This window comes from Melanostigma gelatinosum (genome assembly GCF_949748355.1).
Source record: "Melanostigma gelatinosum genome assembly, chromosome: 16".
In the NCBI taxonomy this organism is placed as follows: Eukaryota; Metazoa; Chordata; class Actinopteri; order Perciformes; family Zoarcidae; genus Melanostigma; species Melanostigma gelatinosum.
The window spans coordinates 9,686,564-9,714,504 of NC_136649.1; the positions used below are offsets into that span (position 1 = coordinate 9,686,564).

The 27,941-nt window shown below is 42.4% G+C and overlaps 2 protein-coding genes across 2 annotated transcripts in view; both read left to right on the forward strand.

Annotated features, from left to right (window-relative positions):
• Window positions 1-199: 199 nt before the first annotated feature.
• Window positions 200-27,146, forward strand: scaf8 (SR-related CTD-associated factor 8). The gene is made up of 20 exons (XM_079286779.1): window positions 200-308; window positions 1,226-1,309; window positions 17,842-17,886; window positions 18,204-18,365; window positions 18,852-19,008; window positions 19,115-19,242; window positions 19,330-19,506; window positions 19,596-19,675; window positions 19,763-19,874; window positions 20,103-20,234; window positions 20,352-20,461; window positions 20,663-20,856; window positions 20,968-21,068; window positions 21,401-21,514; window positions 21,683-21,839; window positions 23,406-23,536; window positions 23,738-23,879; window positions 23,958-24,005; window positions 24,143-24,349; window positions 24,481-27,146. The coding sequence occupies exons 1-20, from the start codon at window positions 279-281 to the stop codon at window positions 26,454-26,456; spliced, it is 4,287 nt and encodes a 1,428-aa protein (XP_079142905.1). The 5' UTR covers window positions 200-278; the 3' UTR covers window positions 26,457-27,146.
• tiam2a (TIAM Rac1 associated GEF 2a) overlaps window positions 26,441-27,941 on the forward strand; it is an 83,322-nt gene continuing 81,821 nt past the window's right edge. Inside the window, exon 1 of the mRNA XM_079286777.1 lies at window positions 26,441-26,470. The gene's annotated coding sequence lies outside the window, so the exon portion shown is untranslated. The remainder of the gene's footprint in view (window positions 26,471-27,941) is intronic.

Below are 27,941 nucleotides of genomic sequence, written 5' to 3' on the forward strand. Positions count from 1 at the left end.
CAAAAATGAACATTTTCGTCTTTATCTAAACGTTCAATGTCGCTGTAGATGATCGTGCGTTTGTGTGATACAAAAACAAAAAGCAGATGGGCCGTTTGGGTACTACTTGTAGTGTCCCGAAAGTGACGCTAGGAGTCGTCGCTCTGTGCAGATTTCTTGTTGAGGTTATGCGCCATATTGGCAGTCTCCTCCATCTCACCAAGCGTCGAGCATGCATGTCTCTAACCGGTTATTGAGGCGATACCTGTAAATATTTACAGTCACCTGCGAGCGACACCATGGAGGCCGTCAAAGCCTTTAACAATGAGGTTTGTTTGAAACCAATTGCACAATTCGGAACACATTGAGAATAGTAAAACGTTGTCTTGTTCACATTTTGCGGTAGCTGGTATGCTAACTTATAGCATCTAGCAGCAGAAAAGGAGGTGTAGCCTCACACAAGGCCGCTGTTTGTGCACAACAATACAGCGATAACGTGACGTTATTCAGCGGGTAATTAACGCTGACCGTACTGACTATAGCCGTGAAGATAATATATTTATCAACGCACATCGTGCTCGGTTGCCAGTATACGAGCAGATGTTTTCCACAGACTGTTTGGTTTTCAAGTTAGCAAAAACCCGCCTCAGTTGCGAGATAACTTGGTGAGCTAACTAGCGTTGACTCAACGCTACATGGACGTGGGGGGAAAAACACCTCTCACTCGTTGCCAGACTATTATTGCCATGTACGTCTGACCGAATACGTGTTAGCGCCCCGGTGTTAACGTAACCTCAAACTGAACATAACGTTAAACGACCGGGTAACCTGGTCAGTTAACAGCGAGTACAAATGGACGTCTAGCGCTTGCTAGCTCGCGGTAGGGTCACCATTAACTTTAGCCGTCCAGAGGGCTCACTGCTAGTATTGTTAGCGCACATATTTGTCTGCATTGACACTGAAGGCTGTCTGTGCTTTGACTAAACGTTAGTCAGTGCACATGCTCGCCTCAACGTCCACTCATAGGTATTTACTAGTCATGCCAATTGGATTCCTCAATTGAACGCAATTACGTCATTTTAATAGTACCAAAACAAATGCATCGGCTCATTATGAAACGTCCAAAATGATGTTTTTTTTGCGTTAGACTACTGCTTATAATATAGCCTTGGATGATCATTGACGTTATGTCTTCGTAGTAACGTGCTGTGACAACAATGTGTGTTTTCTGTTGTCATTCTTTCAGCTGTACTCATTGAATGAGTACAAGCCGCCCATCTCCAAGGCCAAGATGACCCAGATCACCAAGTCTGGAATCAAAGCTATAAAAGTAAGTATGTAGAGTTGAAGGATGAGGCAGGTAACGGGGAATAAAGAAATGCTAACGAACGAGACATGCTCTAAAACTCTCTAATATCTTTGCTTAACCATCCAGCTAGCTTTTGTTTTTTAATATTTAAACTTAGGTGAAATTACTCTCGGGGGAAAGAGCAGCTCCACAACTGATCTCGAGCATGTAGCGAGTTATTAAAGGTGTTTCTGTTTTTAGAGTGATAAATGTGAAGACTAAGCAATAAAAAGGAACAGATATTGACTTCTATTCCCAGCACAGAACCTCTGTTTTCACCACAAACTACACGATAGTATTTTACTTGATTAATAGGACAGTGCCTTTCAAACAACGTCTAAATACTACTTTATTAAACGATGGCCCATTTGTGGTTGATGAATTACAAAAAACTAAACTCAAGCTAACCTGGAAATGCAAATGTGGACTCTAAAGGACTGATTTCAATCATACAGCAATATTAAATTGTTCTTATTATACCCTCATTGTACTTTTGATCCATAACAACGCAACTCATCCACACAGTCGAGTGCATTGTTTTTTACATCTTTATAACCTTGTGAATACCTCGCTACAATATGTAGCAAATAATTATTACATTTTTCGATAACAAACATTTAGATTAAGCATTCTTATAAAACACTTGACGGGTTCGTGTAAGTATTTTAACTCCTGATGACTATCCGTTCATAAATACCGTTGAATATAAAACATTACAAATAGTACAAAGGATTCTGTAATTCTTCATATACGTCTCATGTTTTCTGTGTAGCCTTGAGGCTGAAGCTCGTATCACACCAGCATGTAGTTGGTAAGTTCAAAACTAAGGCGGGCGGTGAGAAAGTTTGTGGAATGAATTAAGATGAGAGGGTTAACAAGTGAGCCCAGACATGTTAGCATGATGTAAAGGGGGCCATGTTTTTGCTAATTCCAAATTTCCATATGGGACGCCCATACTATGCCGGACCATAAGCAGAGCCCAGCAGAGTCAATTTCCATACAACTGGAATAACAATACATGTTGCTCACATCCGATAATATGCGTTTGAGGTGTTAAGTCGAGGGCTGCAGCAGGATGGAGATCCTACGGGACTCCACATTAACTACAGAACACAAGGTGCTTAACAATCCGTATCACTAAGTCGCGTATGTTTGTATGAAAATAAGACGGCTAGACCAGGATATGGCAGTCTTTGCATAACACAGTGTTCTGTTCTGTGTAGATATTGGTTTTCAATTATATTACTATAGTATCAAAATCAACTTGAGCGTATCTAGCCTTTTAGATCGGGTTTCTAAATACACCTAACAACGTGTAGGATTTTGTGTTATTTACGGCTCCGATCTCTGAAATGTCTGCTGATCTTGCATATTCACATGCTGTTTGCAGGATCTAAAATTAGGCACTCAGGAGTCTGCTGATGCACAAGAAAAACACATTCATAAGCTATGCTTGTTCAAATTAAAATCTTAGAGAAATATGCAGTAACAAAAAATTGGATGATGCCAAAAAACAATTTGAAATTGCTTTAAATAATGTAAAGAAAATAACCTAAATCCCCAAAACATAGTATTTTTATTTTATACGAAAGAGAATGAAAGTAACATTTTGCACTATGAGGACTGTCAACTAATATTCTATATTCTGATATACAATCAAATGGTAAAAAAAACAAAAAGCAGCGCTACCGTGGCTTTCTGCCACGACTCGCACAACGACCACTTTCATAAATGGAAAATCAAACTTAATGTTCGTTCAAGCTGAACAAGGAATAATTCACCAACAACTGTAACGTCGGCACCTGGTCCTAACGGCAAGCGTTACGTTATGTCACGTAAACAAAAGTTTGGGCCAATTATGTGAGCCCCGGTATAAATTCTATTAGCTTAATGTGCAACACGAGGCCCCTTCCACAGCAGACGTTGTGAGAAAAGCTCAGATGTTTCTGACAGCATAAATAGAACGGCGCCGTCATTAAAGTCATTTTATTATGTATGTGATACGTCAAACTGCAGCGCTGCCTTCGACTGTTTGAGTGAATAAATGGTTTTAAATGGAGGCTCGGTGTTATGTTAGAGCAGACTGGTTGGTGTCATACAGGTCCAAGTGAGCTACCGCTACATAGACAGAAGAAGAATAGTGGGATTACTTGTGCGGTGATAAAAATATTCTAAAGTAATTTTTAACTTTAAAATCTCAATTTTCTTTTGTTCTGACACACATGGATCACATGTTGAAGGTAGATTGTGATGTTTTGATTCGTTGTCTAAAGTTCTCTGGAGTTAAATGTGAGACACAAACACACGAAGTCAGCAACTAAACACACCTCAACGTGTGAGCCGTAACCCGATCATTCGTACGCACATAGAAAGTTTTTATTACACAATATTGTTTCTTAAGCAGGAACATATCATATTTATTGTAATAGGCCAACATCATAAGAGCTTCTATACAGACTGTAAATACAGATTTTGGGCTGTACGAAATAAATTGAATTGAAGATAAATTGAATTAATTAATGATTATATTGCACTCGCCAGCAATAAAACATATCTTTGGGAAATCCTTCCCCCTTTTATTTAGTTTTATATACATGGTTTTTAAAACATTAAGATCAAGTTTTCCCTTTGAATCAGGATTTGTCTTTTATTTCTTGGTATTATTACTACCATAAATGTTATTATTACAACATGATCCTGACAACACGAGTCCAGGACACCAGTGCTGAATGGCATCCCTTCTGATGCTGTATGCCCTCATCCTTGTCTGTACTGTCTTGTTTCTTGAGGATCTGCTGTGCTTCTGGTGTTGCTGTTGCCTCATGTTGCTTGAGAATAACTCCCGTTTCCCCTTCCCTCAGCAGCTCTCCCAGCTCCCCCAAAGCACTGACAGTCAAGCAGGAGGATGGGGTGGAGAGAGTTACAAAGAGATAAGAGAGTCCCATACCAGCTTAGGTAGGAGTATGGGTTGTTTCACAAGGAAGATGGAAGACGACTTAACAAAAAAAAATCATTTAAACGTGAATTTGCTCCCACACACCCAGAGAAGCCCTCTGGCTATCATGCGTTGGCTTTGTGCTCTTTGATTTTGTTTGACGTTGAAGGTGCAATCTTGTTCATTTTTCTCTTTTACATCGCCTGACGATGATGTTTGTGTCGCTGATGCACCTTTCTTTGTTGGTAGTCGAGTCAGAACATGTCCTGAGATGCTTCATACTGGATATTGATGGTGTTTGATCCATCATTCGTGGATGTGGTGGGTTTAAACTCAGGAGTTGCTTTGGTTATTTCTACGATTTTAACCTTTTAAGTGCTGCTTTAACACAAAACACACAGTTTTAGCAATTCAGCATTCATCCTCGAGATCACATATACACCTTATTAATTTCACATGGTATAGGCCGTGCAGAATGTTTTGACAGTCGGTAGTGGTTCGAGAGTAAGCCAGTGTTAGCATCACATTAATACGACAGCATTTATTAACATGGTAATTTCATTCCCTGAGGGTTGTCTGTGTCGCGGTGCATAAACTCTTGAGTGTGTGTTTGGACAGAGTAGTAGGGATTCATGTCTGCTGCACACACACACGGTGGCTGTGTGTGTGTGTGTTCCACATCGGCACATATGTGGAGAACACCGTGTCAAAGCGGCTGACCCGGTTTTGGTGTGACACCGTTTCGAGTGCTGATTTTACCAACAAACACATTTATTATTTTGTGAATTAATTCAAATGTAGCCTAATCCTGAAGTATGTTGAAGAACTGATTCACGTTCACTCACCTGAGTGACAGGCTAACGGATTCCTTTATCCACACCCTTTTATGCTGTTCTATCCAATTTGGGATGGTCCTCAGGAAGAAAATGTTAAAGTTAAATGTATCAATCTGGTGCACTTAAAGAGCCAAATTAAGAGGCCAGCTCTACGAAGAGGGTTGTGCTCTACGTAAACGATTTGGTGTAATGTCACTACATCCAAGTACATTTAAGCTCCTCAAGTACTTTACTTGAGTACACCTTTGGGGTACTTGCGTATTTTCCATTCTATGTAACTTTATACTTTTACTCCACTCCATCTCAGTGGGGAATAGTGTACTTTTGTACTTATTTGACGATATCGGTTAGTATTTAGGCTACTTTGCCGATTCAGATTCTTAATATGAAATATAAATCGACTGATAAACTATGATGTATTATGAAGTGGTATATATCCTAATTATTAAGTCTATAAAGTACTTAAAATGAACTCAACCTTTACCAGTAAAATGGAATTGATGAACATATTATTGCCTCAATAATTCTAATGTAATAATGATATCGGCCTACTGTAAGTATATTATTTGAAAATGGGCCATTCTGCAGAACGAGTATACTTTTGGTCCATTAAGGATATTTTGATGCTGATACATTTCTTTGACATTTTGAAAGCAGGGCTTTTACTTCCGAGTATTTTCACACTGTGCTCCACTAATACCATTTAATCATAAACACATGGGTTGTCCACCTACTGAGAAGTGTAAAAGAAATAGTTTTGGTTCATAATGAATCTCTTGCGGGTAAAATAGACTCGAGACAGTCGAGCAAATTAATGGGAAACTATTCTCTACAGTTTCACTTGCAGTTGTTTTGTCCATTTTGCACTAAAGTTCTTTATTAAGAGAATATACTCTCTACTTTTCATTTGTGTTTAATACACAGGAGTATGCGAAAATAGGCTGCACCATGTGCTTATATCATATACTATTTATTTATTCAATTACCAGAGAACATGCTATATCGTGATATATGTCCAGATAGGAAATGGCCGTTTTGCACAGCCGTACCTCGGGTGCAGTGCAGTGCTTTTCAGTCTCTTCTCTGTGTGTGTGTGCTGCTGGGTGTCCGGCCTAAATTGTTTGTATCGTCGCCTCTTTTCTGCAGTCCTCAGTCCAGACATCCTATTTGGATTTCATGATTTATATTTGTGATTTATACTTTCTATGCTTCCTGAGTAGTTAGTGGCATTTGTCAAATGCCACAATTCTCTACCAGTTAAGATCCTCTCAGTGGAATTCATAACATATTCAGTCACTTTTGTGTGACGAACATTCATCAAGTGTCAGAGTATGAGAGCTCATCGAGGATCAATTGTCTTTGTTTCATTATTTCGATAGCTTGAAGGGACTCCTCTGCTTGATACTTGATGAATGGAGCACAATGTGTCCATCAAACGCCATCTTTGTTAAATTTACAGTAAACATTATCCCCACGTTACTTGTAAGATGAGGCTTGTAGTACACCGGCAGAAACCCTGGGATCTCAGCTATTCATTATTTTGGTATTCAAGTATTCTGCCAATTATTCCATCAATTTTAACTGAGTATTAATATGATAAGAAATGCATATGACGTTCTCCACTTGACATTCAGAGCATTACCACAGCAGCAAACTACTATTTGCAATGTTAAAATATAGTGAAGCAATGTGTACCCGAGCAGAGATGCTCTCAGTTTGACATGTTGATGTACAGAAGATAAAATCTGACTAATCTTTAAACACTGACGGTGTCTCGTTCACCATGCTTTGGTACTGGGACTCTTTAGCTTCTTTCCACTGGTTACATGATTTGGGAAGTACTGTACTTCAGTACAATTCTGATGGTACTTTCTACTCCACTACATTTCATGGGAATATATTGTTATTTTTACTTCACTATGTTTCTTTATGCGTATGAAATACAAAGCATTGTTGTTCAGTAACTTAAACCACCCAACAGTATAAACATAATGACAATATCTCTGTTACTACCAGCGCCAACATTTAAATGCATCGTAATAATCTCATACTACTCAACTACTAAAGAGCCCATTTGGCTGCATAGTGAATACTTTTACATCATACTTTAAGAACATTTAACACTTATTGTACTGACATACTTTTACTTCAGTATTTTTTACATTTAGGCTCACTGGTGAATAACATTATACTGTTAGTATTAGAGCAGTGTAGTAAAGCACAATTAGATGAATTGTTGGTAGACTGTCACGTGCACTCTGCTCGTGCTCTCTTTGCGTGTGTATACTGTACTTTCCGGACTATAAATCGCACCGGTATATATGCCCCACCCTCTAATTTTGAGAAGAAAACTGAATATTTACTTATATAAGCCACATCGGACTATAAGCCGAAATGCTACCCGCGATTAGCATTAGCGATTAGCATTAGAGAATATAATATATCTTTGTATCCACCTTTGTACCGTATATCTTTTCATGCTTCATACAGGCATACCTACCGGTTCATGATGTGGTGTGTTCAAGGACCCAAATGCAGACTCAGGGCAGCAGAGTTATATTGCAAACCAAGATGATTTATTTCTCTCACTCAAAATCACGCACACAAAAACACCCACACAAAAAAACTCTTGAACAAGTTTTGTAGAACTGTCGAACAAGTTTTGTAGAACTGGAAAAAACTGGGGGGGAAACGGTAATAAGTCAACTAGGAGGTGTCTCCACGCACTCCGCACAGGTCCAAGCCGGGAAGTGGCTGGATCGACACAGGATCGCTGTTGATCGCTATCGCCTTCGTCCTCCTGTGCACTAAAACCTGTTTAATTCCGACACTGAAGAAGAGGACTTCAATGGTTTTAGTGCACAGGAGGACGAAGGCGATAGCGATCAATAGCGATCCTGCGTGTTTTTGTGTGCGTGTTTTTGAGTGACAGAAAAAAATCATCTTGGTTTGCAATATTACTCTGCTGTCCTGAGTCTGCATTTGGGTCCTTGAACACACCACATCATGAACCGGTAGGTACCCGGTATGTACATGTCCGACTCGCTAGCTTCTAAGCTAATTTTAACATTACGGCCAACCTAATGCTAACCGCGATTAGCATTAGCGAATATAATATATCTTCGTACATCTTTTCATGCTTCATGCAGACATACTTACATTACAGACTAAGGTCTCTCAAGGCTACCAAACGGAAGAAGTAAAACGAAGCAGCGTGTCTTCTCATTCGAATCTAAAAGCAACGAGGCAATAACTGTTGTTGCTCGTAGCTCTGCTAGCTGCTAGCACAACAGCTACGGTATTCAGAAGCTACGAGCAACAACAGTTATTGCCTCGTTGCTTTTAGATTCTAATGAGAAGACACGCTGCTTCGTTTTACTTCTTCCGTTTGGTAGCCTTGAGAGACCTTAGTCTGTAAGTATGTCTGCATGAAAAGATGTACGAAGATATATTATATTCGCTAATGCTAATCACGGTTAGCATTTCCCCATTGGCGGTAATGTTAAAATTAGCTTAGAAGCTAGCGACATGTTATGATGTTCAGAGAAGAAGACAACTTTAGTACCGTTAAAAGCATCTTGCCATTCAACGGGGACACCTGCGGCTTATAGACCAGTGCGGCTTATCTATGTACAGCTTCTTTTTTCTTTTAAAAATCAGCGGGTGTGGCCTATATGCAGGTGCGCCCTATAGTCCGGAAAGTGTGGTACTGTTAAAAGCATCTTGCAGTTCAACCTTTTTTGTTAACAGTCCTAGTGAGAGGTAGGTCAAAGGTACTTCATCCATATTGTAGCGACCCTGTCAGTAACAGCTGGTAGCAGAGGGGTTGCTGGTAGCAACTGTTCTGTGTCGGGAGCTAGTAAATATTGTGTTGGACCGGAACCGGAAGTTGCGGTTCTTGTTGTGGCGGAGAAAAGCTACGGAAAAATCCGTATATAAATCGCACCGGACTATAAGACGACGCCTCAAAGCGTGGGGTAAAAAGTAGCGGCTTATAGTCCGAAAAGTACGGTAGTCTTCAAGAAGCTGCTAGCCTAACAGCTGGGAGCACAACAACAGCCATGTTTGTTGTTTCATGAAGATGATTTTGGGGGAGTGGCTTTTGGGGGAGGTCTGAAAGGCTGTCGGTGTTGCTGACTTGGCAACTTTTGCTAGATTTAGCTTCTTTTGGAGCTCGTGCTGCGAGCTACTTTCATTGGAGAAGAGTTAGAAATGCTGGGCTGAGTGTTTTTAGTTGGATCATTGTTTTTTTTAATATCTAACTCAAGATTACCAATCCTACCTTTAAAGCCCACAGTACTGTAACCATCAAGAGCCTTTTCTATAGACATACTTCTTCTCACAAAAGACATGAAATAGTCTTACTGGTGGTTGTAGTTGTTGAGACTAAAACAAGCTTTGGCTCTCAACTTAACTTGAGAATGAAGTCATGACACATTGGAATGGATATAAGCTGCATATTGTCATGCTGGCAGAACTTCAAACTGGTGTCACTGTTGTCAAAGTCACCTGTGTAGTTCTGAAACACGCTCGTTCTCCTGTCCTTGGTCCACTCGGCACCTGTAGATGCGAAGTTTATTTTACTTCTACCAGCTAGTTATGCAGAGGGGCTTTTGACAGTTTCTTTGAACCTAATGTCAGTTGTAAAATCACTGGTAGTTTCAACTAAAAGCAGTGCCTTGTGTTAACATAAAATATAATAAAATCCCTTCACAATGAGGCCCACTCTTGAGAATAGGGAGAATCCCACCAGTGCCTGAAATGATGTAATCTGGCCTTCTGTTGCCTGTGCTGTGTCTAGTTCATGCTATTCTTTAGTCACTTAAATGTAACTAACCAGAGTTTGTATCAGGTAGTCCGTGTGTATGTCTGTCTGATGGTGAAATGCTGAATATGTTGTTTTTCATAATAATTTGTTGAATATACTTAAAAATGAGGCAGAGTTAATATCACAAAGTTGTATTAACCTTTGCACACTTCAGAGTCTATACTATGCTAGATTAGTTTACAGTGGGTTTAAAGTCATCGGATTTTATTTTGAAAATGATTCTCGATGCATCTCAACGTGGTTGATATGTGTTCATCTCATGGAATGCAAATTCAGCTCTTCAGCTCGAGAGAAGTTTGTCTTTTTCTGACCTAATTCACTATTTTTGGAACCTAAACTTTAAGTCTGTGCAGCGATCATCTTCATAAAGTCCTGAACTCCTCCAACTTTGCACACATTCCCAAATCAGCAGTCACCGATTTTCTCATATCTACATTGTGACTCAGTGTTAAGAAATGATCAGAGCTAAACTCATTATTTTCGAGGTCTGCACAGAATAGTTTGACGCTTCATTCATAACGTTGACATTCAAATTTCTTAATCATCCGTCAAATGCTGCCCAGCTTCTTCTTTCTTCATGTCTATTAAATGTTCCGTTCTTTTTAAAGCCGGTATTTCTGAATATTGGAAGATAAAGGGTTAGGCCACGTTAATCCGTGTTTTCCTGCAGTGGCACACCGGTAGAATCATAAGCACGGCTGCTCAAACTTCACCCCGTTCCTCTGCACTTGTGTTTAGTCTCTCCGCTCACGCGCTGAGTGGAGCGGAGGACAGACTGGTGAAGATAAGCAGGTTCGTAGTGAGTCGTATTAAACGAGGCTGTTTGTAGAGATGTGTTCCAGTGGTGGCTGTGTGCAAGTCTTATACGGTTCAAAATGTATCGACAAGATATATGCAGTCATTTCCAAAAATTCAGAAATTGTCTCTCTCACGAAATATTCTACTGAAATCCATATTTGTTGCCCTTTAATCTTTCAAAAGCAACATTTTCACTGCGGTCCGAAAAACTTCTCGCTTTCCTGCTTGCTGCAAAACAAAGGGAGTTCCACGCTGCCAAGCTATGTTCATTCAATAAAGTTAATTGAATTATCAGACAAATCACTTCATTCAAATTGAAGATAAAAACATGACGACAGCCGAAGCTTCATTCGAAAACATCAATAGAAGCTTTGAAAGCATTTTAAAATGTTCAAATCTTATTGATTTTATGTTATATTTTTATGAAAATGCCCTCTTTCGATAACGGCCCTTTCATAATGACATGCTGCCCAATATTTTATGCCTCGATTTAATTCCTGATCTAGGCTTTTTGTGACCGTGGTGTCGTCACCAGTGGGCTTTGAGTGTATACGGCTGTTGTTGGTCCTGTGGGTCAGCAGCTGTTTGGTTAATTCAGAGTCATCCCAGCAGAGTTTTACTTCTAAAGATGTTCCGTTAAAGCAGGGATTCCCAAAGTGGGGTGCGCGAGCTGCCTCTAGGGGGTGCGCGAGAGGAAAAGTGTAATGGCGGTCTGATGGTGTAATAATATTAAATATTTAAAAAAAATGTAATTTTAATTTAAAAACTGTCAGGTGGGACATCTGAAGCTATCAGTCGTAAAAGAGGAGAGGGACAGAGAGAGAGAGAGGAATCGGAGGCGAGGGGAACGGAGAGGTGCGTTATTGGGGAGAGACCGGGAGAAGAAATCGAGCCAGAGTCAGAGGAAGATGAGACGGCGCAGACTGGGAAAAAAAGAGGAAATATGATGAAAAGTATGTGTGTCTGGGCTTCACTTGGATTGGCAACGCAGATTCCCCAAAGCCATAGTGCGTGGTGTGCAGTGAGGTTCTGGCTAACAGTCTGAAGCTCTTATTTACGTCGCCACCTGAACACCAAGCATGCCAGTGCAAGTCAAAAGCCCCTTTCATATTTTAATATCGAAATTGGAGGAGTTACAAAACAGCCAAAAACAACTGGATTCTCATTCATGTGTTGGTCTATAAATGACGCACTACGGGCTTCATATCTGGTCAGTTACAGAATAGCGAGAAAGGGGCTACCGCACACAATCGCCGAAGACGTGTGCTTGCCAGCTGCCAGAGAGATGGTGGAATGTATGATTGGGGAGAAAGAAGCAAAAAAGTTGTGCATGATCCCGGTGTCCAACAACACTGTGTCGCACCGCATCGATGCTTTGTCCGAAGACATCCTGGCTTCATTAGTCGCTCATGAATTGTAAATGAAATGTGATAATCTGCCTCTGAGCCTGTGCGTGTGTGCTCGCCATCCGTATTGCTCTTTAAAAGTGACGCCTTGTGTCACTGAAAGTTATTGAAACTTTGTTGCAGTGTTTCAGGGCGTTTTCACACCTTCAGTTCGTTTGCTTTGTTGCAGTTGCTCCTTTGTTCGGTTTGTGTTCACACTGCAACATTTAACAGCGGACTAAATCTTGTAAACAAATGCCACGCGCGAGCAAACTGTTCTCTCATTGGTCCGATTGTTATGCGGCTATGAAGGCTTAAAAGGCTCTGTTGCTTCTTTTTTTTAAAATTATTATTAAGGGGGGGGGGGTGCGCGAACCCGGTCGGGATGTAGAAGGGGGTGCGCGGCCTAAAAAGTTTGGGAACCGCTGCGTTAAAGAGACACGACTCTTTAAAGTGAACAAAGGACGCTCCTCCTCTGTTCTTCAGTCTTTACACAAGACTGGGTTGGCCTTTCAAATCACGTTCAGCCCCAAAATCATGTGATTTGCATGTTTTAATGAACACATTCCAAATCCCTGTTTTCATCGTAAAACTCATGTTTAGCCTGTAAATATTGTCCTGTGTTGAATATGTTCTAAGTGGCTTACTTTGGACTCCTGATGTGTTTAATGGGTTCACGTTCTACTTATTTAAGGCTGATGTTGCTCTCGTTGGTCTCAGATCTGTTCGGTGACGTCATGTCAGGCTTTAACGAGCCTGCTGCTTATTAGAACGTTGACTGGTGCATCTGACACCTTTAATCCCGGTATTATACTGTCAATAGTGTTCAGTCACTGCACGCCTCACTCAGGACACACAGCTGGCTCTGAGGTCAATGGAGCAGCAATTGAGAGGCTTTTATTGACTTTCATAAGCATGCTTTTTCTTTCGAGCTCATCTGTTTTCCTCATTTTTGAATTGCTTCAGCTACAGCAGGGGTCTCAAACTCATTTTCACTCCGGGCCACATCAGCATCACGGTCGGCCTCAAAGGGCCGGTTGTAAATGTAAGACTGTGTAAATGTAACTACTGCTAACATATTGGTAAATAACTGTCTCTGCATTTGATTATTGTTTATTCAAGTGTAAAAATATTGTACATGTAGTTATATAAATGTAAACATATTTAAGCACATTTCTGTTATTATAACTTAAATCCTTTTACTTTAGGGTTAAGAAACCCACATTACTCTATCAAAGATCAAACTATTAAAGAAAATATCAAACACAAGTTATTACAATAACTTTGTTCAAAGCTTAAAATCCTTTCAAGGGTGCGTTTGCACAATCCGACATGAAGTATTTCATGCGTTTTTAAAGCCACGTTTGAAGTAGTCTTCAATGTACTCACAATACATTTCCATTTCAAATGTACAGTAACCAGCCAAAGAGCTGCGTCTGTGTTTAAGTATCTCATCATTATGACTTTCTATCATAGTTTTGACTTTCTATCTCGGAATTATGACTTTCTATCATAGTTATGACTTTCTATCTCATCTATTTCGACAATGGGGATAGTTTTATTATAAAATCGAACTTAAAAAAAATATATAAAAATAAAAAAAATTGTGCTGGCGGATTCGCGGGCCACATAAAATGACGTGGAGGGCCAGATTTGGCCCGCGGCCCGGGAGTTTGAGACCCCTGAGCTACAGAGTGTTAATATGGACATTTATTTTAAGCATTAACTGGAGAAATGATGAACGCGTTTCCATAAAGACCTTTTCTTTTGTTTTTGATAAATCTATGCACAGTTTGTGAAACAGTTTGACAGTTGTAATGCATTCGCAACAGCATCACATCACAGCACCGTCTCTTACCGAGAGCCAACTCTGCTTGTGGCAGCAGCGCATCACTCTGATTCTCTGCTTCTAGTTCCTGTCCGTTAGTCTGTGACTCTTGTGCTTTATCTGCTGAAATGATCATATCGTGTACTCTATATGGTCCCCGTGATAAAGAACCATGAGCTCTGGCCACCCAGTCTCCTGTCCTTTGACTCCATCTGCTGGCTGACTGTAGAACTTGAGCTGTTGATTAGATGTTGCCTCACCAGGACATCCATTAGTTTGGCTAAAGAAACGTTGTTTAATCTGTTCAAAACCAAGGTGGCACACTATGTCAGTTTTTACTGCAATATGAAGAAAGTAAACATGTAATACTTCAGTTTTTATTGTTATTATGAACATATAAAGCTTCAGCAGAGATTTTTCTCACTTCAATTTCAGTATTTTTATACAGCCACCATTTTGATCGTAGAAAGGGTTGAGTAAGTCCTCTTGCGTTTTTTTAAGTGTTTATTTTTAACTCGACACCTAAAATAGAAGCTTTTTTTAATGTTCTTTATTTCCACGGACAGAATCCGTTTGATCTGAAATATTTGCATGACAGCGTAGTGATTTGCTCCGTACATTATTGGAGTGCCAGTTTTTAACTGTGAATTAATATTTACAAATTAGCATGCTTCTTAACCTTTTTAACGAGTGGATTTTATGATTACAGATATGGCATTTTAGCGTGATTTCAAAAGCAAAACTACCAAGGAATTCATCTTTTTATTTATGACATCTTTTCATGTAGCAATCTTATTATGAGCTGTATGAAGCCATGTCAATGAGCTATTTATGCAAATCAACACATATGCACGTTAGCGCTGGTGTGTGTGTGTGTGTGTGTCATCTGGGGCTTTTGTACAGTCCTGCCTCTACCCGTTAGTCATCCATAACGTGAGATCAGTTTGCACTCTGATAACACTATTAATGGTTATAATGAGTTCTGTCTTGGTGACATCAGAAGCATTGAACTGGGCTCAAACGTCTGTTAGTCACTGGAAGTTGATTTCCCCTTGTGGGTCCTGTTGCTGCAGGATGGCAGTCGCCAAAACCGTCCAACCAAAGAGTTTCCTGAGTGTGTGTGTAGCTTCATGTTTAATCCTCTCGCTTTGTTTGTTGCATTGTTAAAGTTCCTGTTCACACTGACTTGATATATGTATCATTTTTGGATTAGTAACTAGACAGCCATAGATGTATGGAGATCACCTACTGATTAAGACTGGCTGTGATTGTCATCATGTACTTCAGTTCATAATAGGAATTCACATTTCCTGACATACACTCAGTCAGCGTCAGAAGTACACGAGGGAAAAGGGCAAAACTGCCCTGAAGAAATATAATTTTGCCCCTGATATCACTCGGAGAGGGGCAAAAAATGCCCCCATAATTTCCTCTAATAATAATGATCATTTAATGAACTTGTCAAAAACATTGTAGCCTATATAACCCGGTCCAGTTGCCATAGAATGTTTTTGATTTTCGCCTTGACTGATGTTGCGTGTGCGTGAAGAACCGAACGTTCTAAACAAATAAATAAATGAGCGCTTCTTCATCAGACCTGTGACTGCGAGACTGGTCAACTCAGCAGACACTTACATGTTAGGGCACCTATATGCTGACATTCACAGTAAACGCATTCAAACGGCGGAGATCGGGAGCGAGCGAAGGACTTTGAAAGTTAGCGGAAAGATTAACGTGAGACAACATCCGGTTTCTTCAGACAGACGAATATCCGGTTTTCAGAATAAGATGCCAACAAAGTATACATATTGCATAATGGAAATTTGATTCAATGAATTATATTCACATTAAGTATAAAACATGCTACCTGCATCTCGTGAGTTAAAGGGAAAATACATCTAAATTGTGTGTAAAGTGTCTTTATTCTTTGATTTGAAGGTTGCTGGAAATGAATAATACCTGACTGACAGTCAATTAAGATATTTTACTGAGTAAATTTTGTAGATTCAAATGGCACATTTTTAAAAATTTTAAGGTGCTATAAAATGTTTTTCCCAAAAATTCCACACTGACTAATGTACATGTTCAGGACAAAAATGGGTAATAATACATTTAAAAAATGCGTTAAAGCGCGATAAAATAATTGTCGGCGTTAATTAATGAATGCGTTAGCGTGAAATTAACGCGTTAACTTGCCCAGCACTAGTAATATCACAACATTTGAGGTGCTACAAAAAATTATTTTCAATAATTCCATACAAAGACTGATGTATATATAATCAAGGCATCGTTGACTTAATAATTGTTAATAGTTGTTAATAATATAGTTGTTTAAAAAATGTAATAACAACAATAAATAACCACAAAGAAATTTTGTTCAAACATTCTATGAAAACACTTTGAACCTGTCGGCTACTGCCTAATAGTCTTATTTTTGCTATTTGATGACAATTGCTCATATATTGTAAGCCTAAATAAGTATATTTATTATTTTGAACAAAGGTTAAATGTTATTTCACAAGTTTCAAAAAGTGCCCCCAATTTCTTTTAAATGCCCCTGGCATTCAGTGGGGGCAAAAAAATGCCCCCTAAAAAATATGTAGATTTCCTACCCTGCACTCAGTATGAAGGCAAGTCACTGTCAAAAGCCGAGAGCACAAATGACATCCACTTGCGCACGCAAATCAGCCGCACGCGTATTTTGCTTTGACGAGCACTTTTACATCACTTTGCGAGCAAAAGTCACTCGCGAAACTTTAACCTGCCCGCTTGCTATTATCAACTGTTTGCCCAACTTTAATCACTGACAAGTAGTTAGTGGATGAAAAAGTGTTCAGATCCTTCACTGCAGTAAACGTACTAATACCATACTGATAAAACAATCCACTACGAGTAAAATACCTGCATTCAAAACCTTAGTCAAGTATGTTATAATCAGCAAAATGTACTTTAAGTGCAGAAAGTGAAAGTACCCGTGCAGTAAAATGTACATTATTTGCACCTGACCTAGTAGTGCATCTCTCACTAGCGTCTGTGTCAGAGTGATATCCGGTCTATCCAAAGACGAGGATTCTAACCAATTAGATGTAGAGATACAATGGAAACTGGGTCCGCCCACTTACTGTCGAAAAGAAAAAGAGAGGGAATTGTGCTCGCGCCAGAGGGAATTTTAGGCCATAAATATGAGAGGAAACCAGTCTGCCTTCAACTACAATTTTTGGTTGTTTTATCATGTAGCCGGAGCCAAACTGTCATAAACAATGGATGCTTTGAACGGGAACAGCCAGTATCTGGAGAGCTAGCAGCCGTCTCCTCACCTCCTGCTGCCAGGCTTACCTCGATGTTGTCCAAGAGTATTTGATGAAAGAGGGCACTGACTGACTCGAGGACTGAAAGTGATCACTTTCATTCTGGTCTTCTAGATCTGTTTAATTACATTTTGTGAATTTTACCTTTCTTTCTTGTGTACATAACCACATGTGGGTGCGGACTATTTGTTAAATAACTGGCAACAATGAGCAGAACACGCCTCACTTAGCCGACTGCTTTTCTTATGCGACTGGCTCCAGGAACACTTGAGAAATGTCCTGTTTGTATTTTTTCTGTTCTGTATATTTGTCTGGAAGCTGCTCCTGCTGTCTATTCTATACGAGTCGAAGAACAGATTCTACTCTACTTCTTACCCATTACAATAGACATATTTAGTTTCTTACTTAAACGGTTATTCTTTGCATCTTTCTGTCACACATCCACAACATTGACAATTTGCCTTCGACATTGATGATATGTCCGTTCCAAGTCTAAATGAGGACAAGCGGCTCGGAAGACAAAATGATATTACAGCTCATTTTACATACACCTGAAGTTCACTCACAATGTTCCCTCTCCTCTGCTTCTCTTTCAGTTCTACAAGCATGTCGTCCAGAGCGTGGAGAAGTTCATTCTAAAGGTGAGCTCTACTTTAAACCAGGATCGTCAGTAAATACAAAACATGAAACTTAACTTTGAGAGTTAAAACACACTCGATGTACAAACCTTTTCAGGACATTTGGACACAATTCATTAAGTGTGATGATTTGGTGAATTCATATATTCAGTGTGAGTGCATTGTTCATAGTCAGTTTCACTCATTGCTTGTAATCTGCTTGTACTGTAAATAGGTAGATTCATCACTTAAATAACGCATAGAAGGTCCCACACGGTAAATTCACTGTTTCACCGTGATTAAAATATCCTAACAGCAGCTGTCCGTTTCTGTATCCGCAGTGCAAACCAGAGTACAAGGTCCCCGGGCTGTACGTCGTCGACTCCATCGTCAGGCAGTCGCGGCACCAGTTTGGCACGGAGAAGGACGTCTTTGCCCCGCGCTTCAGCAAGAACATCATCGCAACGTTCCAGCAGCTCTACCGCTGCCCTTCAGATGATAAGGTCAGACCCTTTTCTTTAATAGGTTCTCTTATGTTCCTCTCTGGCTTCTGAGGCTTGTCCTGCTCTCATTAGAGATGATACTACCCTTTGATGTGTGCCACAGTTTTACAGAAACCAGTGCTTTGAGCAATCGATGAGTGATGGCAACGGCCTCACTCTATTTCATTATTGCCACCAGAGACTTTCCTAGAGACTTGTGTTGGCAGATACATTTTTTTTTTAGGTAAACTGCACTAATAGCTAAATCCAGAGTTATTTTCCTTCCTCTGTTCATGTGATGGACTGCGGCTGGGAGGCGGGGTTAAAGGAAACACTCGTGCGCTTGCTCTATAGGCCCCATGGATGCGGAAGATTCGCAGAAGTCAAACTTTTTTTAGCTTCACTGAGCAACTTTGTATCCAGTTCTCTTTATACATTGTATACGTGTCGTGATTTCACTGTTATGTCAATGCTGTGTTTTCCATCTTTTATCTCTCTTGTCTTCAGAGTAAGATAGTGCGAGTTCTGAACCTGTGGCAAAAGAACGCCGTCTTCAAGAGTGACATCATCCAGCCTCTGTTGGACATGGCGGCGGGGATCCCCCCTCCCAGCATCACACCTGTCATGTCCAGTAGTGCTGCTCCAGTCAATAACGCCACACCTGGTCAGTCAAAGGGGCTGTAATGATGATGATGTAATCAGACAGCTTGTTTGACACAACTGCTTCCTTCAGAGTTCACACTGCAACACCTCTGTTTCTGTGTGTCCAGGTACCCCGGCTACCCCCGCTACCCCAGCTAACATAGTCCAGGGTCTGCCGGATTGGGCTTCCCAGATTACCAACACAGACACTGTGGCTGCCGTTGCACAGATCCTACAGAGTCCCCAGGGACAACAGGTCAGTGAGCATGCAAACCCATCATCTAGCCTCTGCAGTTTGTGTAGCTGTTGGTGTTCTAATACTCCGCGTGATCACCTGTTGTAGCTGCAGCAGCTGGTGCAGAGTCTGCAGATGCAGCAGCAGAAGCCCCAGCCGTCCCTGCTGCAGGCCTTGGATGCTGGCCTGGTGGTGCAGTTGCAAGCTCTGACGGCTCAACTCACCGCCGCCGCTACTGCCAACAGCCTCAACCCCCTGGAGCAGAGGGTGTCCTCTTTTAATAAGGTAGCGCCGCAGTCTGCAAGTAAAGGTTTCTTATCCCGTGTGTCAACTGCTGCCTCTTAATGTGATTATGTTGTGCGTGTTCCTTGCAGAAGCTTCTGGGTCCGTTTGATTTTGGGAATGATTCTGAACGCGGTGAAGAGTCTAAAAAGGACTCCTCATCATCTCAGTTGTAAGTTTCAGTGTGTTTTCTGATAAGGGTATTATTTCTCTTCATAATGACCTTCGTTGATCTAATTGAGCTGTTGACCACTTCCAGGCCAATGGTGTCAGAGCCCATCAACAGCTCCCTCTTCCATCAGCTGGCGGAGCAGCTACAGCAGCAGAACCTGGAACAGTTTCAGAAGCAGCTGTTAGAGCACCAGCAGAAGGTACACACACACACACACACACACACAGATCATTGTTTCCCAAACAAAGTTTATGTAATAACTTCTCATCCCCCGCCTACAATACCTTAAAACTTGCAAGGGTTCTGCTCCTCAAAAATGTGAAAATGAAATAGTTGTGATTATGGATAAATATGTCTGGACTTGCCTGTTTAGATGCCTTGTTAATAAATGACACATGATGGGTATACTGCTTTTTATTCCTCCCAGGCAATGAGCATAGAAGGGCAGGACTCAATCTTTGGCCACGAAAACTCCGTTGCATCTGGTCAGAGCAGCAGCCAGCCACAGCTTCCTGAGCCAGATAACAAGCTGGATGACACCATAGATAACCAACAGCAGGTATGCCGGGCCAGTGGGCCATTACCTGGAAATCATAATTATGTATGCCTTGGTATCTCAGAATATTTACAGCAGTTTTATATTACCTTGTATGTAATGACCCTGTCTGTTTTTTAGGACATGGACCTGGACGAGGGCCCAGATGGTATGGAGGACGAGATCTTTGAGGTAGAAGACAAGAAGATCGCAAGCACACGTTCCCGAACACGCTCACGGTCGCGCTCTAGGTCAGTTCCACTTATTCCTTCTTCTGTTTTTTTAAATGTGCTTGTAGTATCGCTGAATTGTCTGTTGATTAAGTTGAATAAGCGATGATCTTTCAACCTCTTTAGAAAACTGCTGCCTTGTTGCCCTGAAGGACAGATGCAAATGCAACAGGCCTGTGGGTGTGATAACGTGAAAGGTTTTGGGTGTTTTCCTCTCTGTAGGTCTCCAAAGAGGAGACGGTCCAGGTCCCGCTCCGGCTCACGGAAACGTAAACACCGCAAGCGGTCCCGCTCACGCTCCAGAGACCGCAAGAGGAAGTCGTCGCGGTCTTACTCGAGTGAGAGACGCGCCCGAGAGCGAGAGAAGGAGCGGCAGAAGAAAGGACTGCCTCCCATACGATCCAAGACTCTAAGTGGTGAGTAGAAGTTACCGAGACAGTTGTTGCATCAGAAATATGTTCATAGTGGTTTGCTGTCTGTGATTTTTCTGACGAGTGTAAATGTTTCCCCATCTCGCCTGTACCTAGTGTGCAGCACGACTCTGTGGGTCGGCCAGGTGGACAAAAAGGCCACTCAGCAAGACCTCACCAACCTATTTGAAGAGTTTGGCCAGATTGAGTCAATCAATGTAAGTACGATATCGTCATATGAACTTAAATTTGTCATTCCCATATAGTTACATTCAACTGCTCCTCTGCAATATTTCATCATCATTCATCATTCCTCAATGCTAGACATTTGCACCCTCTCCTTTTTAAACGTGCGTGTGTGTGTGTGTGTGTGTGTGTGTGTGTGTGTGTGTGTGTGTGTGTGTGTGTGTGTGTGTGTGTGTGTGTGTGTGTGTGTGTGTGTGTGTGTGTGTGTGTGTGTGTGTGTGTGTGTGTGTGTGTGTGTGTGTGTGTGTGTGTGTGTGTGTGCGCGCGCTCGTGGTCGTGTGCGTGTGCTCGATTGTTCCTTCAGATGATCCCTCCCAGAGGCTGTGCCTACATCTGTATGGTCCACAGACAGGATGCGTACCGCTCCCGCCTGAAGCTCAGCACTGGCTCCTTCAAGATTGGCTCCAAAATCATAAAGGTAAACAATAGCTTTTTATGTTTTAATTGGTCGTATTCACATTCTCCTTGCAATTCCTTCTGCTGTAGGGGGGAACGTCAGAGACAGTTTATTTCTCCAGGCACATGGATCCTTTATAAAAATGCTGTTTCCTTCTCATGTGTGTGTGTGTGTGTGTATCTGATCCAGATTGCATGGGCTCTGAACAAGGGGGTAAAGCAGGAGTACAAGCAGTTTTGGGACGTAGACTTGGGCGTCACCTACATACCTTGGGAGAAGGTGAAGCTGGACGACCTGGACGACTTTGCCGAGGGAGGAATCATTGACCAGGAGACCGTTAATGATGGTGAACAGAAACCCATTGACTTATTTCAGACAGACACTATGTCTGTTGACTCACTAGCAGTGCTTGTGCAGATATAAGTAGGACATGCTGGTAGGCAGTGGTGTATGAAGTACCCAAAAGCCATACTTGAGTAAAAGTAAAGATACCTTACTGGAAAACTACTCCAGTAAAAGTCACCTATTAGAATACTACTTGAGTAAAAGTCTTAAAGTATCTGATATTAAATGTACTTAAGTATTGAAAGTAAAAGTACAAGTAAATGCTGTTAATAAAAAAGCAAAGGGTCAGAATTTTTGTTATGAAGTTTATTCTTTTAAGTGCTGTGGCACCATGACCAAGGACATGGAGCTGTGTTGAACATAATTGGGTTGCTGTGATCCATCCAGGAGCAACAATGTTCAACATAATATATTGTACATAAGTATACTTTTGCATCTACTATGAACTCATCATCATAATTCTCAGAAAAGCAATATGACACGATGAAGGAGTTGTAACAGTGCGTTTATAAGTCTGCTCATTAGACTAGAGGATGTAGAGGACAAATGCATAATATTATGTTCAGCAAAACATATCCACTTGATGCATCAGGTCAGTGTTTAGAGAAAGGACACCTGCCTTGTAAACTCCTATGGGCCTGATTTGAACACAATAGGCAAAGGTTTTGCTCAAGCTGAATCTGCAATTGGGCGACTGCTACCATCATAACTCCATCTGATCATCCACAAAATGACTCAAATATCAAAACATGATCAATGCTAAAGCAGCAGCGAAAGTAACAACCCAGTCATTACTTGAAACTGAAACATGTCCTGTTCATCTTCAAAAGACAATTCTATTAGAATGTAAAGAAGTTACATTGTATTAGAATGTAAAGAAGCTACAGTGTATAGAATGATTCTATTGAAGTTATTCCTTTTTTAAAATGTTTTAGACGAGTCACTTATCACTTTAAGAGTGATTATAGCTGATTTAACTTACAGACATGAGATTGATCTTCTCATGCCACTCTCTTTATACAATGATATAAATTTATCCCCGTTTTATTGATATCTTACGAAAAGTTACTCCTCATTTTTCGTGCGTTATTCCTGCAAAAGTCCAGGAACATGAGTCTGTTTTCGCTTGTTACATGCATCCTGTCTTTTCAAAATAAACTTCCATCTTCACAGGAAACAACTCAGTCCCCGACGCTGGTCTCATGATTCATTTTGTTTCTAAAGATAGATTTGATTTTGTAGCGAGTAACGAAGGTTTCAGGGGAAATGTATTGGAGTAAAAGTATCAGTTTTCTGTGCAAAATGTAGTGAAGTAAAAGTAAAAGTCAACAGAAATATAAGTAAAGTAAAGTACAGATACCCAAAAAAACGACTTAAGTACAGAAGTATTTCTGCTTCGTTACTGTACACCACTGCGGGTAGGTTTGTACACACATTAAGAAAGCATGACAAAGATTGTAAAAAGAAGGAAAAAAAATGTTTGAGTTGCAAAGTTTACAGCTAAACTCCCAAAATCCAAACAAAGAATCGGATGATGGTTGATAGCTTTGTTTGTTTGTTTCTGCAGAGTGGGAAGCAACCAAGAATGCTGAGCCAGCTAAGGAAGTTACAAGTCATCCATTAATAGCTGAGCCTACAGCAGCACCTAACGCCCAGCCTGAGACCTACAGCCAGCAGGTCACCATGATGCCTGTACAGGTACCGTCTCAGTCTGCACAGGGTACTGTCTTGATTTTCTTGTTTGTAAAAAGAGCAGAACAGTTTCAACAGATTTGAACCCCGCTCTATGTTCGAAAGTGCTTTATTTTCCTATTTTGCAATAAGTCGGACTATCTTGATCTAGACATCCAGAGAGCAATTGTTGACTTTGATGACATTGATCGTATCTGTCTCATCCAGCTCCCAGTGGTCCAGGGTGTTCCCAGTGCAGTAGGTTTGGTGCCTCCTTCCTTCCCCGTCACCATGGGCATACCCCCACCAGGCTACGGGCCGCCGCCACCCTTCATACGGGCCGGTTTCAACGCCTCGCAGCCTCCGCCAGGTAAATGACAGTCATGTGAAGAATCACATGAATAATGAATCTGACCTACAGAACGCTGAAACGTTTTCTACTGTGTAGGTTTCATGCAGGCAGCACAGACGGCAGCTATGGTCTCAGCAGCCAATTGTGAGTTTTTATGACACGCTAACCTGATAACTAAAACACGCATATAGTAAATGTACAACGTGTCCTTTCAACGCTTTTTGATTGATATTTTTTTGGCTTGGATTCACTTTGTGGTTTTCTCCTGTACCCACCTGTAGCGCTCGTGCAGCCTTCAGTGGCAACCAGCCAAGAGGGCGTCAAGGAGTCACCATTCGGTGTGATGATTCCTCCCACCGGCACTCTCCCTGGCGGCTTCATGGCCGGTGTGTTCAACCCAGTGGGAGTCCACACTCAGCAGGCCACCAATGAGAAAACATCACAGTCTGCAGATGGTATGGATGCTGCTGCAGAGCTAACACTGCAAGGTGAGGCAATGCCAACATGCCCCTGCATGAAAGAGACTTTGTTTTTAGAGTGTTTGTATTTGGGTTTGTAAAGGTGATTTGTGTTCAGCTGATTTTAACATGTATTTCTTTCACTGTGTTTTGTCCCCCAGGCATGCAGAATGCAGTCCGGAGTGGGATGGGTCTCCTTGGAATGCACCCCACAACGTCGCTCACCCACCAGCTGCATCAGTCTGGTCTGACTGGTCAGAGGATGCCTGGCCTGCTGCCTCTGGACGTGCGACCTAACCTCCTCCAACCTGGGGCTGCCGTCCGCTTCCCACTACTCATGCAGCAGGGCGTCCAGCAGGCTGCTGGCCTCCTTGAGAGTTCCCTCCAGGCTCAGGCCCGTGCCAGGGGTCCCTTCTCTCAGTTGGACCCCTTCAACAGGGCTCCCAACCTGAACAATGAAAATGTGTCCAAGACAGAAGACGAGTCTTCCTCTGGAGCCGACGAGGGCAAAGACCAGGACTACCGCTTCCCTCCAATGGAAAAGCTGAGCACAGGCCTGCTGAGGACCCCTCCGCCAGAGCAGAGGGAGCCTCATGGAGGTGGCGGCGGAGCAGCAGCAGCAGCAGGAGGTGGTGGAGGAGGCGGCAGGCCTCCCCTGCTCCAGACCCCAGGGACTCAGCCAGGCAGAACCAGCCTAGTGGGACGTCTGCAGGCTCTTGCAGGCTTCACTCCTGAGAACCGCTGGAACCAAACCAGAGGGGACTTTGACGAACGAGATGGCATGCGAGGAGGCCTACAGGCCCCTGGTGGTCCAAAGGGGTTCCAGGAAGAGCGACCCGGGCAGAACTTCCCCAACCGCTTTGAAAGCCGCCCTGGGACAGCAGCAGCGGGAGGAGCAGCAGCTGGAGTTTCGGGCAATGCTGGGGCTGTTGGGGGGCCACAGGCCTGGAACCGCAGTAGTGGTGCCGCCGCAGCACCTTTTGACAGCGAACTACATCAAGACCTAGACGATCGGAGACGCCAGTGGGACAGGCAAAGAGACAGAGATGAAAGAGATTTTGACTTCAGGAGGGAGATGAACGGCAACCGCCACAACAGAGAGAGAGAGCGAGATCGGGACCGGGACCGGGAAAGAGATAGAGACCGGGAGCGAGGCAGAGACCGCCCCAGAGAGCATGAGCGTGACCGAGACCGCGACAAAGAGAGAGACCGCGAGAGAGAGCGTGAGCGCGGGGGCTGGACACCACTTCTCCCTCTGCCTACACCTCTGCTTCCGACTCCAACTCTCAATCCCAACCTGACCCTGAACCAAGGCAAACTGCTGGCGCCACTCAAACTGAACCCCCAGATTCTGCCACGGTTCCAGTCCCCACTCTTGCCCCAAGCTCAGGGGAAACCATCCCTCTTGGGTCTGAATCAGCCGCCGCCTCAAGTTCAGACTAAGTCTCCAACTCCATCGCAGAGCCAAGCAGCTGTGCCTGAGCACCAGTCAGAACCGCCAGCTCCGTCTGAGACACGTAGGGCACAGTCACCACCCTTAGCCCAATCACCCGAGCAGTCACCTGACAAAGGGCAAAGCCCGTTGACTGAGGCTCCCAACCAGGCCGAGTCATCGCCACAGCCTGAGACCCCCCCACAAATTGAATCGCCATCCCAGCCCAAGACTCAGTCCCCGGCCCATTCCCCGGCCCAGTCCCTGTCCCCGTCCAAAACCACTGCTTCTCCAGACACTGAGACCCCAAGCCAAGCCTCGCCGCTGGTTGAGGCCTCATCCCAAGACTCACCCGTGGCCTTCATACAAGCTGCCAGCCCCCCAGAAGAGACTCACTCTCTGGAGGAGCAGGAAAGCCCGAGGAAGGATGAGGAGGAGTCACAAGAGAGAGCGTCCTCTCCCCAACCCCAGTGGGTCAATGGAGCTGGGACGGACAATAACACTGTGGCTGAATCTACGCCCGAGACCTCTCCTGGGAGCTCTCCGGAGCCCACCGAAGAACCCTCTCCCAACTCTGTGCTCCCCGAAAGTGAACCGGAGCAGCTCGCCTCTCCTGAGGATGTAGACAATGAACAGAGTGAGCCCATGGAGGAAGCTGCGAGTCAGCCAGTGGTAGACACTGTCACAGACACTGAGGGGACATAATCATCACTCAGTAGGTAAAAGATCATTTTGTAAAGTTGTCTCTTCTTCTCTGTACTCATGTCAGCAAACCACCACACGGGACATGCCGAATACTGACTCACAATCAGTTATTGTCTTATAACCAATAACAAAAGGTTTTATCTCTCACAAATACCAGTGTACTTAAATAGAAAGCTTGTTCGCTGAATTATTGATAGACAATTTTGTTTGTGTTTTTATTTACTTTTTTTTTTAAAGTTGTAATGCCACCCCCACCCGTTTTAATTAATCTAAGCTTGGCGAATTTTACTCAATAGCCGACCAAAATGTTTCAATTGTACATGGGGGGGGTGGGGGGGGAAAGCGCTTTGACCTTCCTATGGAAGAGAGTAACACATCCTGGCTGGTCGATAATGGATTGAATACAGATGCACACAATACTTAAAAAAAAAAAAAAAAGGTAGTTTCTGGTCCAATTTCTGTCTCCACTTCTTTTAAAATACTGCTGCAAAGTTTTCAGTGAATGCTTTTGTGGTGTCCTGCTTTCTGTCTCTACGCAGAAATGAAATCTGAAAACTACAGCTGCTTATAATTGGAAAAAATGAACATTTAAAAAAAAAAAAAAATGAAAACATGACTTTGTTGTATCCCCCTAAAATAAATGTCTGTAATTTGTTTCCAATTATGCAGTGAACACAAACACACAATTACATGCCAGGGGGGGAGGGGGGGGAAGAGACAGAGTGAAAGAACAGAGGGATATTCTCATGTCGGGTGCATTTTGTTTTAGTTTTAAATAAACATGCTTTGTCTGTTTTAAAAAAAAAACACATGCTTTAGGACTGTTTTCTGACCCAGGACCAGTGGAAACTAAGACTGCTTTACAGGCTCTCGTACGCAGTGTGTGCTGTCACTTCAGTCGAACTTTGATGTTCTCGCAACTCAAGTTGCTGCTGTACCATCCATCCACAGAGCACTCTGTTGGATGCAACCGTGGGACTTGTAGTTTTTTAGTTTCTGATGACTTCAGCCTGTATGTGTCCCCCTAAGCTTTTCGCTGGGTGACTGTTGATGGGATTGTGCCTTTTTTTGAATGGATTTAGTCGTTCATGACGCTACCCGAACACGACGTGTGCGTGCGACTCTGTTTTCAGACAGCTCTATGAACACAATGCTACCTGCACAGAATTTGACTGGCCTACAGTTTGAATGGTCGCTTTGGCGCTTTGTACAGCACTCGCCTAGAGGAGAACACGTCTCTGTACTCCCATCGTTCTGTGCATGCAGGCCTGTAGCCATGTTTTAACCTTCCTGTGTCTCCTTTTGTCATTTCATACTTGTAGTGCTTTTCTGTTGAGACGTACCACTAGAAATCCATAGTCTGCTGTTCTCTCCAGACCAAAATGTCTACTACAGGAGTTGTGATGTTGAATAAAAGTTAAAGGTGCATCAGATTTTTTTACCCCTGTTATTGTCATGAATCCTGACTCAGGCCGATAAGAGGAC